The sequence below is a fragment of the Myodes glareolus genome, chromosome 14 (genome assembly GCF_982192425.1).
Source record: "Myodes glareolus chromosome 14, mMyoGla1.1, whole genome shotgun sequence".
Taxonomy (NCBI): domain Eukaryota; kingdom Metazoa; phylum Chordata; class Mammalia; order Rodentia; family Cricetidae; genus Myodes; species Myodes glareolus.
The window spans coordinates 15,327,564-15,340,853 of NC_142039.1; the positions used below are offsets into that span (position 1 = coordinate 15,327,564).

The window sequence follows — 13,290 nt, forward strand, 5'->3', positions numbered from 1 at the left end:
GCCCTCCGTGTATGCCGTAATGCGCACGCGCAATCCGTAAAGGACCGGAAGAGGCTCATTAGCTTCTTCGCCCGAGCCCGGTTCACGAGAGCCAATGGGAACTCTTGGCGTAATTGCGTCACTTGTTTCCTCCCTTCTCCTAGCTTCCTGAGGTTGCACCAGTAGTGCGGAGGCACAGGCAGAGTCCGGTCCTAGGTTAAAAATGTGGTGCACCAGCCCGGCTACCCTAGTGACCTTTTGCGCCGGGGTTTGGATCTCGAACCTGATGCTGGCGCAGGGCCTGGAGGCCGGTGTGCGGCCGGGGCCTGATTGTGAAGGTGAGCGGTGTGTGACCTGCTTGCATGGCGGCGACACCACGCTCAGCCCAGCAGCCTCTTCCAGACCAGGCTGTAAATAATATCTCACCCGAGAAATGCGGCTCAGTCAATAATTTACCTCCCCACCCCCACCTTTCGCAGCCTGAGCAAAAGCTTGACTCGGTGACCCTTGGGAACAACGTGCTGCTTTTGCTGTCATTAAGTTAGCGCGGGAAAAGGAGTGATTTAGGATTCCTATTGGATTTTGTGCAAGTGATCTTGCTGCTAACTCAATTCTGTTGCTCCTAACTAGGGAGACTTGTCTCTCTGCGCGTAAGACATGTTTTGAGGTCCAAACTAATTTGTCCCTTTCAGAAGGAAAATAAAACATGACAATATTGCTAGGGTTGTTGAAATCAAAGACAAAGTTAACGCTGGTGAGAACTTTCTAGACGGAAGTTGCTTTACAAAAGAGCACAATGATTCCTTGAGAAGAGAAAGATAAAATAGACAACCTTTTTCTTCTATGGACTTGGTGATCACAACACCTTTATCTATTCCACCAACCCCCTGACTTTGAGGGTGTTGTAATGCTTAGGTTTAACAAAAACAGAATCCTTTTTAAAGAACTGTTAACAATAGCCAAGATGAAAGTTTTGATAGTCCCTTCCTTTGGGGCCACATTCTTCTTTTATTAAAATAATTCAAATGTGTATCTTCTGATCCTGAGAGTGGATGCACTAAAGAGGAAATGTAAACTTATAAGCTTCATACTGAAGGAGTGGTTGTTTGTCCAGTCTTACTATAAATACTCTTAGATGAAGTTCAGTTTTCTATCAGCATGTCAACACAATTGGCTGACTTGTTCTATATTGCTTTTTTTTCTTCTTTCTGTCAAACAATTGCTTGTTTGTCAACTCTACCTTCCACTGGGTTCTCTGCTTTTCTACAGACTTCCACTGTTTTCCTTTTTTAAAATATATTTTTATTGATATTTATTGAGCTCTACATTTTTCTCTGCTCCCCTCCCTGGCCTCTCCCCTCCTCCCTTTAGCCCTCCCCCAAGGTCCCCATGCTCCCAGTTTATTCAGATCTTGTCTTTTTCTACTTTCAACTTCCCATGTAGATTAGATCTATGTAAGTCTCTCTTAGTGCCTGCATTGTTGTCTAAGTTCTCTGGGATTGTGATTTGTAGGCTGGCTTTCTTTGCTTTATGTTTAAAAATCACCTATGAGTGAATACATGTGATGTCTTTCTGTGTCTGGGTTACCTCACTCAAAGTAATGTTTTCTAGCTCCAATCATTTTCCTGCAAAATTCAATCTATCTACTGCTTCAGAGGTCCCAGGCTCGGGTGTGCCTGAACCCACAGAGGACCTGCTTACTTCCTCAGAGGCCCCAGGGGGTTCCAGGTACTGCCTATTCCCTTTGATGTCCCAGGTCAATGCCCTAACCCACAGAAGACCTGGCTCAGGCCTACTCTCTCTGAGGTCCCAGATTCGCACCTGGCCCCACCAAGATCTCTGGTTCCTGCCTATTCCCTCAGAGGACCCAGATTCACTCATGCCCAGGCTGACAGAGGTCCTGGCTCAGGCCTAGTTCCTGGGTGGTCCTAGACTCTCACCCAGACCCACCGGGCTGTTGGCTTAGGTCTACTCTCTTGAAGATCCTGGATTCACCTTGGAGAACCTCAGCAGTCTCTGGCTCTGGCTCACTCACTCAGCAGTTACTCCCCTGTACCTGTTCTGGTGGAAATCGTTGACTCTGGGTCTGGTCGCTGGCTCAATCCTGATCCTTCAGTTTCCCGGGATTGGGTTTGCTCCTGGCTTCTGCTCCCAGTGGAGCTTGTTTCCCCAGGTCCTCCCTGTCCTAGGTAGCTTGTTCATTTCCACTCCTGTGGAATTTGTTCCCACTGTTTTTCTTTCTACTGTCCTGGTGTCCTTCCCTGCACTTTGCCCCATCTCTAATCCCCTAGGAGGGTTATCACATTGCTCCTTAGTTTAAAAAAGTCTTTCAGTGGTTTCCCAGTTTCCTCCTGCTTTCTTTTCCCACATAACTAGTATGTTTCTCAGAGGATTCAAAAATTTCATCCTCTGCCATGCAACTGTGTACTTTTTCTAGGTGTCTCTAGATGGTGCCTCTCACCCCATGGTTTTCAGGATTCATTATGCCACACAATAGTCAGATTATTAAATAAAAGGATATAAATGTGCGGTGGCAAAATTCCATGCATGTTTTGGTGAGCCCAACGTTGTCTGTCTTTCCCTCATTGGATAAGTGATGCTGGTCAGAATGACAGCTGAGGCTGAGAAATCCTATGAGGATAGGCTGGGGTGAAGATAGAAGACTTTGCAAGACTGGATCTCTCTTGTAGGAAGACCAGATGAGAAGTTGCTTAGAGACTTTGATGAATTCCTGCTCACTGACAGCAAGATCACGGCAACAGCTGTCCTCTTCTTTGCAGACGTAACGTGCTTGATAATTAAGTTGATATGTCAGGGGACATTTTTCACTGTGTCAGTGGCTCATAACGTTGTTAATCATTTAGATGTGTTTTTATCATTTGCCTCTAGGGAGACCGCTGGTCCTTTCTCTTGCTCTGCCTTCCTGGATGTTCCAAAGAGTGCTTTGCTGTCTTAGACTCTGTCTTATATTCTCGACTTCAGAATGTTGGTGTTTCGTGAAGATGATCCCCAGACCTATACTTTCTCCATCCCCCTTCTCCCTGTGGTCTCATCTTCTGAATATTGCCTGAATACCTTGGATTACACTTTTATGTACCATCCTAGGTCATATCCCAGTTCCCAGATTTATAGTGATGTTCTGCACTTCAACATTTTAGCCAGCAATGGGCCATGTATGCTAAAATGGTTCTACGAAATTATGAAAATTTTCTAGCACTCAATGATGTTGAATCACCTGTTTTTAGTCATTTCTTTGTGCTGATTCTGGGCTTAGGCTAATGCATGTTTTTGTTTCTTAGTTTTTATTAGAAAAGTTTAAAAAGTAAGAAATAAATTAAGAACTCAAAGAATATAGATTTAAAGAATGAAGATATAGTGCAATGCTTGTATTTTAAGCTAAGTGTTGTGACAAAACAGTCAAATAGTTTTTTTTTAATTAAAGAATTTATATGGTGGAAAACATAGTAAGCTTGGGTTCATCTATCATGAAAGAAAGAAAACTAATTTTTTTCCAAAAATTTCATGTAGCCTAGGTGTTCAGTGATTGTCGTGTCTACCTCAGTGTGAACTAATACTCTTGACCTTCATAGTGAGTCTCCCCTTTCTGGCTCCCCCACAGTTTCTAGCTCTACAGGTTCCATTCGTGGTAAGAGTCACATGCAGTCAGACCATTCTATTTTAAAGCTCTCTTTTCTGAAGATTTATTTTTCTTTATGTGTCTCTGATGTATATGATGCATGTGTGCATAAACTGCCAGAGGCCAGAAGAGGGAGTGTGATCTCCTGAAACTAGAGTTTCAGGCTGATGTGAGCCACCTGATGTGGGTGCTGGGCATGAACTTGGGTCCTCTGGAGGAGCAGCAAGTATCCTCTTAACCACTGAGCCGTTGTTCCAGCTCTGATTATTATTATTTTATTTTCACTGTACCTTTCTTATGTCTATGTACCTGACATTGAGTGAAACTTGCTTACAGTATGTAGCATGTTCTACATACAGAATTGATCCCCTTGTGGCTGCCGGCTGTATATGGTCCAGGATAGCTATGAATATAGTTCAACATAAAATCACAACATTGTAAGATTTTGTGTATGTATGCTTTTTTTTCCTCGTAACTCAACTGCATGGTTCTTAAGCATAAACTCTGTAGATGACAATGTAGTGTTGTAATGCTAAAAGACTGGCTATACCTGCCAATCATGTAGCCTGGGAACAATGTACACTGTGACCTAGATGTGTAGCAGTCTATAGCATCTAAGTTTCTGTAAGAACTCTCTTTGATGTTCCCACAATAAAGTCACCTAGTCACACATCTCCATCGTTAAGAGATTCATGACTGTACCAAGAGACTTCCCTGCTGTTTCTACTTGAATTATGCATTAGTCAGAATTCTTCAGAGCAACAGAACCAATACAAAATGTGTGTCTGCATGTATGTATGTGTGTGTTCGAGTAAGTCTTTAATTGTAATTTAATTTACAATGAAGTTACATACCCATCATATATTGAACATATAAGCCAAGCTGCATTCAATACACCTAATCTGCCAAGCATCGCAGTTTTGCAGTATGGTACACTGTAGAAAGAGGCGTTTAGCCTTATGATTGTGAAGTCGACTGGGTGCTGTGAGTGACTTCCCAATCACATTCTCAATCAGGATGGGGAAGGAAGGTATCATAGGTCATGGCCAGTTGAGATCAGAGACAAAAGTAATCTATTTGAAATGATTTCAGGTTTGATTATTTTACTAAATGGATTTTTATGTTTAAAGAGGTAAAAGGACTAATAATATAAGTATAGAACAGGAAGCTTTTGGAAAAGAGCCAATTAAATTTCTGAAAATAAAATTGATGAGACCAATGATCAGCAGATTAGATACAGTGAGAAAAAGAAATAGTGTATCATAAGATCTAAGAGATGGACTGTAGATATTGCTCAGTTGGTAGAGCGCTTGCTTAGCATGCATGAAACTCTGGGTTTGACCCTCAGGATGGCATAATATGATAGTGCTCACCAATAATTCTAGCTCCTGGGGCATGGAGCAAGAGGATCAAAAGTTCAGTGAAATAGGGAGTTTGAGGCCAACCTGGGATACATGAGACATTAGCAGTAGGGGGAAAAAGCTGGCCAAGAATGTATCATAGAGCCATGAAAGGAGAAGATGGGAAAGAGATAGTAGAGATAAAGAAAACTCCTACAAACAGTCATTGGATTTTCAGAAGATCAGCAGAGAGGACATAGGCATTAGTGACATCACTCCTTGCTGTGACAAAAGTCCTGAAAAAAGCAATGCAAAGAAGAAAAGATTTCTTTTTCCTCCCGCAGTCGGGGAAAGCATGGGCCAGGGGCCACTGAGGATCAAGTATCCTCTCTACCACTTGACCAGCAAGTTAGGTGATGATTTTTTTGCTCAGTCTCTCTACCTGTAAAGAGGGTAGTGGAGTATCTATGCCATAGCTTTGTTGTGAAACTTGAATGACTTAAAATACTTGCAATGCTTGTGTCAGAGCCAGCAGCTGCCAGCCCTGACAAACGTTTACATGGTGATTCTTCACGGCTGCGCCTATTCTGAGTCCCATCTCTCACAACTCAAGACAATTGGCACTGAATAAGGTTCTTAGAGTTAGGATTCAACCACTGTAGTGATATTTCAGTTGTATTTAAATAAATAAAGCTTGACTGAAGATCAGAGAGTGAAACAGCCACACTGGTCAGTCATACAGACCAGGCAGTGGTGGTATACACCTTTAACCCCAGTAGTCACACTAGTTAGCCATAGAAGCTATGTGGTTGTGGTGCATGCCTTTAATCCCAGCACTAGAGAGGAATATAATATACGAGGAGACAGATCTCAGGCTCAGTCTCTCATTTTGAGATACCTGGAGGCAGGATCACCATTTCAGTATGAGACAGAGGTAAAAGCCAGTGGCTGGCTGCTTTGCTTTTTGGATCTTCAAGTTGAACTCCAATATCTGTCTCTGAATTTTTTGTTTTGTTTTGTTTTTGGTTTTTTGAGACAGGGTTTCTCTGTAACTTTGGAGTTTGTCCTGTAATTATCTCTTATAGACCAGGCTGGCTTGGAACTCACAGAGATCCACCTGTCTCTGCCTCCTGAGGGCTAGGATTAAAGGCATGTGCCACCACCGTCCAGCTTGTCGGGGTTTTTATAATTCATGCTGCTGAAAATATGGTTTTTAAACAACAGTTTAGGATTGCACCAATCCCAGATTCATGGTGGTGGAACATAAATACGCGTGCATGCTAAGGAACTTCATTTGAGGTATTATAGTTATTCGGATTTTTCTCTATGCCTGAAGCAAAGTTATCCCCAAGACCACGTCCTATACAAAAGTTATCTCATCTTTTAGTGTCTTATCTATCTCATCTTTTAATATTTATACAAAGGTTTTCATTTTCGGTAACTTGGTTTCAAAGACTGATGAGTGGATTCTGTCTACTGCATTCATGGCTTTAGTAACAGACCCCCAAATAATGTTTAGGGTTTGAATCCATGGTCATACTACACTGAACCATACCTGTATATTTTACAGTTCATCTTATTGTATGCTTTTTAGTGTTTGCCTAAATGTGTGCATTTGTACCAGATGTGTGCCTGGCGTCCATGGAGGCCAAAAGAGGGCATCAGATCCTTAGAACTGAGGTTACACATGGTTTTACTGTAGGTTCCAGGTCCTGAACCTGGGTCCTCTGTAAGAGCCGCAAGCACTCTGAATTACTCAATCACCTCTCCAGTCCTGAATCATAACTATATTTTTCTCACTTGGTGTGTGGGTCACAGTCATAGATGTGGTAGAGGTAGAATTGTGTAACAGACCTAAGTCTCTCTTCCTTCTAGTATGTAAAGAATTCTTAAGCCGATTCTACAACTCCTTGCTAACCAGAGGAATAGACTTTGCTGTGGACACCATAGAGAAAGAGTTGATCCGCTTTTGCTTGGATGCCAAAGGAAAAGAAAACCGCCTGGTATGGTAAATTTCACTTTTCTGGTGTGCTTCAAAGACAAACAAACAAATAAGTAAATAAATAAAAGCCAAACTACCAATAAGTTCCTCTCCCACTCGGAGTTGGTGTCCTCCTACTTCAGTGCCTGCTTCAAGCATACCCATTGTAGACGGCAAGCAGAAAACAAGCTTCTGGGAAACATGGTCCTGTGTGTTAGGTCTCAAGCCCTGGGACAAACGGCTGAGGTTCCTGCTCAACAAATCAAAGTGGACCTGGCCATCAGGTATTCCCAGCAACCCTCAGTCCCTACCCATTACAGGGTCCTCCTGGCTGGCATAACCACCCCCTAGTCTAAACTTTCCCAGCCCAGGGGCTGGGCTGTTCTTCCCCCAGAGGCTCTTCCCTATGTACTCCTGCCATTTCGCTTACCCGTTCTCTTTGGGGTCTCCTCGCTGTTCTCTCTTTCTCTCCCCTCTCTCTTGCCCTCCCCCACTCCTCACACGGCTCAGGGTCATGTCCACTCTGAGCTCTCCCAGATGTCTCTGTCTCTACTATGCTCTCTCTTTTACCCACAGTAAACCTTCTCCTCCTCCACCACACCTGGGAACGGTCATGTCCTTTGCTTTTTATCTCTTTTCTTTCGCATTCACTATGGATTCTTGTTGAGAGCAATCCAGTTTTCCTTTCTAGCTCAATCACAGGCAAGCAATTTTATATTTCCTTAAACCAAATTGTTAAATAGTTTCTGATGAGAATTTACTATTATAAGGCTTTTGCATTTGTTACTGAGACACATAGTCAAACCCATAAATCATCTCAGTATTATTCACATGTAATGATTGAGGCTTCTATATTTTCTTTTTTAGATTGTGTTTCCTGAATTTAATGTATGACTTGTTTCAGTATTTCTATAAAAATAAAGACAATTTTAGATCAAATCGGTTTTTTTTTCCCATCTTGGTATTGAACCTATAACCTTGTTCATGCTAAGCATATGTTTTACCACTGAGCTATACCTCAGGTACCAGACCAGTTCTTTTTTGCCTAAAGTAGCCATGTTAATGTGGACCACTGACTGACACATTGCCAAACTCTTGTTATTTATTTATGCTACCGGCCTTTACAAATGTATAAACACAAGTAAAGATTTTTTTATTTTTAATTATGCATATGTGTGTGCCGGGCGGTGGTGGCGCACGCCTTTAATCCCAGCACTCGGGAGGCAGAGGCAGGCGAATCCCTGTGAGTTCGAGGCCAGCCTGGTCTACAAGAGCTAGTTCCAGGACAGGCACCAAAAACTACAGAGAAACCCTGTCTCGAAAAACCAAAAAAAAAAAAAAATTATGCATATGTGTGTGATTCTGTGTAGGGGTTTGTGCACGTGTGAATGCAGGTGCCTGCAGAGGCCAAAAGAGGGTGCAGGATCCCCTTCAGCCAAAGATACAGGATATTGTGAGCTGCCAGATGTGGGTAGATGTTGGGAGCCCAACTCAGGTCTTTTGGAAGAGCAGTATGAACTCTTAAATATTGAGCCATGCCTCCAGTCTTACATACATACATACATACATACATACATACACACATACATACATATGCCTGTTTTTTGAGACAGGGTTCCTCTATATAGCACTGGCTGTCCTGGAATTTGCTTTGTAGACCAGGTTGGCCTCGAGCTCAGAGATTCACCTGCCTCTGCCTTTGCCTCCTGCATGCACGGGTTAAAGGTGTGCACCACCACTGCCTGCATTTATAGTCTTCTATGTAAAACTTTAAGTCAGGTAACTGGAAAGGCAGTGTGATGAAAGTTAAAGACAAGGTGATGATGCGACAGCTAAAATTCTGGACGGCCTAATTCTGTCTTTTCTACTTTTGGGCTGGGCGATCTTCGCTGTCGTGGCTACAATATGGGGATAATAATAGCACTCACTTCTCAGGATCACTGTGGGAAGTAAATAAGTTAATCCCTTTGAAGGGGTGAGAACAGCACCTGGCAGAGCAAACCCCAGTCTCTCACCATCACGGAAATTATCGGGTGCATCTAATTAGCCTGATGACAAGGCTGGAGTCACTGTCTTTGGGTGCCTCAGTTAGCCAGGGTTAAAATTTAATAGCTGGACTATGAAAACAAGGCTAACCCCTCATTCTCTCCCACCCCCTTTTCTTCTTTTCTTTCTTTTTTTTATTTTTTATTTTTTATTTTGCTGTTGTTGTTTTTTGAGACAGAGTAACAACCCTAGCTGTTCTGGAACTCACTTTGTAGACCAGGCTGGCCTCGAACTCACAGAGATCTCTGCCTGCCTCAGCCTCCTGAGTGCTGAAATAAAAGGTGTGCGCCACCACCGCCCCGCCTTGTTCTTCCTTCTTTATACTGCTTTCCTTGCTTTTATTCATTGATGGGAACACTAAGTCTTTCAAGTCACATTTCATTTATTTATTTTATATGCATGTGTGTGGCATGCAAACAGAGGTCAGAGGATAACTTGAAGGGGGCAGTTCTCTCTTTCTACCACGAGGGTTTCAGGGATCAAACTAAGGTTGTCAGCCTTGGCGGCAGGCACCTTTACCGTCCCCATCTTCTCATCAGCCCTGGATGGCCTCTCATTCTCTTCTCAGTGCTATTATCTGGGAGCCACCAAAGACGCAGCCACCAAGATCCTTGGTGAAGTCACACGTCCCATGAGTGTGCATGTGCCCGTAGGGAAGATCTGTGAGAGGCTGAAGAAGATGGACAGCCAGATTTGTGAGCTGAAGTACGGTATGAGAGACACGACTGTTTTTCCCAATACATTCCGTGTGTGTCAAGCTTTGAAACACTGGGCCATGGTATCTCAAAGCCAGCGTTAGAGGGAAGGGATTCTCCACTCACGGACAGGCTGATGAGCTGGTGAATGGTGTTTTTGTGTCAGCTGAGCTCCTATTAAAAAAGGGAAATAAATGAACTAATAATAATCTTACAGCGAATATTGGATACTAAAGGATAATCGGCATTGAGCTGGAACTGCCAGCCCAAAGTTCAAATTCCTAGTTTACTAAGGTGATGTCAGTCATGTGTGTATGGAAAATTTCTGAAAATGAAAAGAGGAGCCATGCACGGTGGACCAAGAAGACTTGAGCCATCTGTTCAGTGGCGGTAGGGCCTTGAAGTTGCAATGGGACGACATTTTCATCCTAGGCGTGTTCGTCCTTCCGTCAGCTTTCACTTTTAGGAACTGGGCTACTTCCATCAAATCAGGTTTTGTGTGATGACATAGCTCACCAGTGGCGCCTAAAATACACAGCCTGGAAAGGAATGTGCTGTCCTATTTAAAACTCTATCCTTGGCCTTATAAATTTCACATGGTTAAATCTATTCTTATACTGAAGGATTGTATCTGGGCCAGCCTGTTGCATAGAGGGAGTCCGGGTGATTAAAGCTTTAAAATTTTTCCCTCAGCTATCCTTAACACCTGAAATCCCACTGAGAGATACTCTTTCTTTTTGCATAAGCTGTTGTTTTCTGTCTCACACACACACACACACACACGCGCGCGCACACACACACACACTATATTACTGTAAGTGACCTAAGTAATTAGCATCCAGAGTGAATCATTTAGTCTCATTTCCCACCACAGCTATGAAAGGTACACATGTCCCATAGCTATACAGCAAACATGAAACAGGTTTAAGGTTGAAATAGGCCCTGACTTCCAGGACATGTATTATGGGTAAGCATCCCTTCTAATTGACTTTAAAGGAGTAGGGTAGAGGCAGGAAGCCCTGAGTCCATACAAAACATGTGCACGGAAGGGACAACCTCAGGAGTTCAAGTTCTTGATATAAAATGGCATAGCATTTGCACAGAATTCTGCCACGTCATACAATGCAAATGTTATGTAAATAGTTTTCCTTTACATATTTTGTGTGTCTGTGTATGTTTGGAATCCTGTGCATTCTATCTATAGATAGATAGATAGATAGACAGATAGATAGATAGATAGATAGATAGAAATGCATGTGTGACATAACATACATGTGAAAGTCAATCTGTGAAGGACCAATCTGTGGAGTCAGTTTCCTCCTTCCACTGTGTGGATCCCTGGGGATTGAACTTAGGTCTTTGGGCTTAATAACAAGTGCCTTCACCCACTAAGCTATCTTGCCAGCCAGCAAACAGTTGTTATACTGTAATGTTTAGGGGATTATGATGAGAAAAATCTCTGTATATGCTCAACATAGATTCAGTATTTCTCTTCCTGAATATCACTGGTCTATGATTGGGAGTAGTCAAGGATGTGGAACCCAAGAGAGTTGACTGGTGATTTGCATGTTCATTGGGTCTATCTTGATTCCCACAGAAAGGGGAATTGTCTCCTACTGAAGGAGAATGAAGTCAGCACCAAATCCCTTCTAAGAGTTTCATGAGATTTTTGTTTGTTGTTCAATTGTGCGTCCTTTCTTACATCTAGAGAAGAAATTGGACTTGGCATCGGTGGACCTATGGAAGATGAGAGTTGCAGAACTGAAGCAGATCCTGTACAGCTGGGGGGAGGAGTGCAAGGCCTGCGCAGAAAAAAATGACTACGTGAACCTCATCAAAGAGCTGGCTCCCAAATATGTAGAGCCACACCCCCAAACAGAGCTCTGACCTCAGCTATCAGTGTACATGGACAGTAGTTAGAGTTAGTGTAAGACATGGATGTTTTGGTTAAGCTAACCAGGGACCACCCTGGTGACTGCCAGTCTTGCTGTTGTACTGCTTGGGCTTATGATTAACCTGTGCTTCCTGCTGGCCACCCACATTTGCAGAGTACGGAGACCTCCGAGTGCATTTCTCAGCCTCCTTTGGAAGGTGCAGTGGCTCTCTTTGCATCACTGTGACAATAATGCCTGTCAGGAAGGAGTAAAGGGAAGGGAAGATTTACCTTGGCTCATGGTTTCAGTCCATCATGTCAGAGTAGCTAATGGAGGGGCAGCTCAGAGCATAGGGACAAGAACTCATCAGAGACTGTTGTCGTTGTGGTGGACTGAGAAGCGGAAAGTGATGTTCAAATAATGATAAGGCTGTAATCTTCCAAGGTCTAGCCCTACTGATCTACTTCTGCCAGCTAGACTTCACCTCACAGCACCCCCCATCACTGGGGGACACACATTAAAAATGAACTGATGGGGTACTGTACTGGCTGGTTTTGTGTGTCAACTTGACACAGGCTGGAGTCATCTGAGAGGAAGGAGCCTCAGTTGAAGAAACGCCTCCATGAGGTGTAAGGCATTTTCTCAATTAGTGATCATTGGGGAGCGGCCCATCCCTGGGCAGGTGGTTCTGCTTTCTATAAGAAAGCAGGCTGAGCAAGCCAGTAAGCAGCACCCCCTATGGCCTCTGTATCAGCTCCCGACTCCAGGATCCTGCCGTTTGAGTCTATGTTCAGGCTAATTATAACCACCCTTGAATTGCCAAGGGTTCAAGACTCAAGAAAGAGTCTTCTTTCATTGTCACATATCAGACAGAACTAGAGCTCACTCAGCACACGCAGGCAGCAGAGATGCCTATGGTTTCTAGTGCTATTCTGTCAGCTTCAAGCAGCAAACAAGAATTTCAGCTCCGTTTTCCAGCCATAGAAGAATAAGAACCCCATGGTAGAAGTGGTTGCCTTTCTGTCATAGGTCAGGGTGTGGATACCCAAGAAAGCATCCCCTTGAAACTTTCTGGGGTGATGGGAATGTTCCTTATCAGGGTGAGTGATAAGAGAGATGATACAGAAGTATAATTAAGATGTGGGTGTTTTATTGTACATCAATTCTATCTAATAAACAGTTGCAAAAGTTATTTAAGAATTACTCAACTTAATTGATTAAAAGCAACTATTCATTTAAATAACCAAATGAAGTTACTGGCAATCTGTTTGTAGAGCAGAGAACTCACTCAGACAAATAAATATACATTGACAGAATAATGTCCACTTTTAAGTGATGCAAATGAATGCATTTTCAGCTGAGCAATGGAGTGTGAGTGAATGTGTTAGAGAATTATTGGCTTCCAAGGAGATATGCAGATTGCATAACTGGAAAAGGAGAATAAAAATTTTATTGTAATGAATGGCCCAAGGTGGTTCTTGTTTCTGGAGTTTAGCAGTTTTTTCACCATATGAGAATAACCTCCTTCATTTTGAATTGTATTTAAGAAATACCAAAGTTGAACTGGAGAAGTGGTCCAGGGGTTAAGAGCATTAGCTGCTCTCCCAGATAACCCAGGTTCATTTCCCAGAACCCACAAGACAGCTCACAATCCTCTGTGACACCAGTTCCAGAGGCTCCAATACCTCTGACATCCACAGGCACCAGGAACACAAGTAGCAAAATGCATATACACATA

General features: G+C 43.0%; 1 protein-coding gene across 1 annotated transcript; it reads left to right on the forward strand.

The window, feature by feature from the left end:
* Nucleotides 1-121: 121 nt before the first annotated feature.
* Cdnf (cerebral dopamine neurotrophic factor) lies at nucleotides 122-13,014 on the forward strand. The gene is made up of 4 exons (XM_048460989.3): nucleotides 122-317; nucleotides 6,832-6,959; nucleotides 9,552-9,693; nucleotides 11,387-13,014. The coding sequence occupies exons 1-4, from the start codon at nucleotides 203-205 to the stop codon at nucleotides 11,563-11,565; spliced, it is 564 nt and encodes a 187-aa protein (XP_048316946.2). The 5' UTR covers nucleotides 122-202; the 3' UTR covers nucleotides 11,566-13,014.
* The last annotated feature ends 276 nt before the right edge of the window (nucleotides 13,015-13,290 follow it).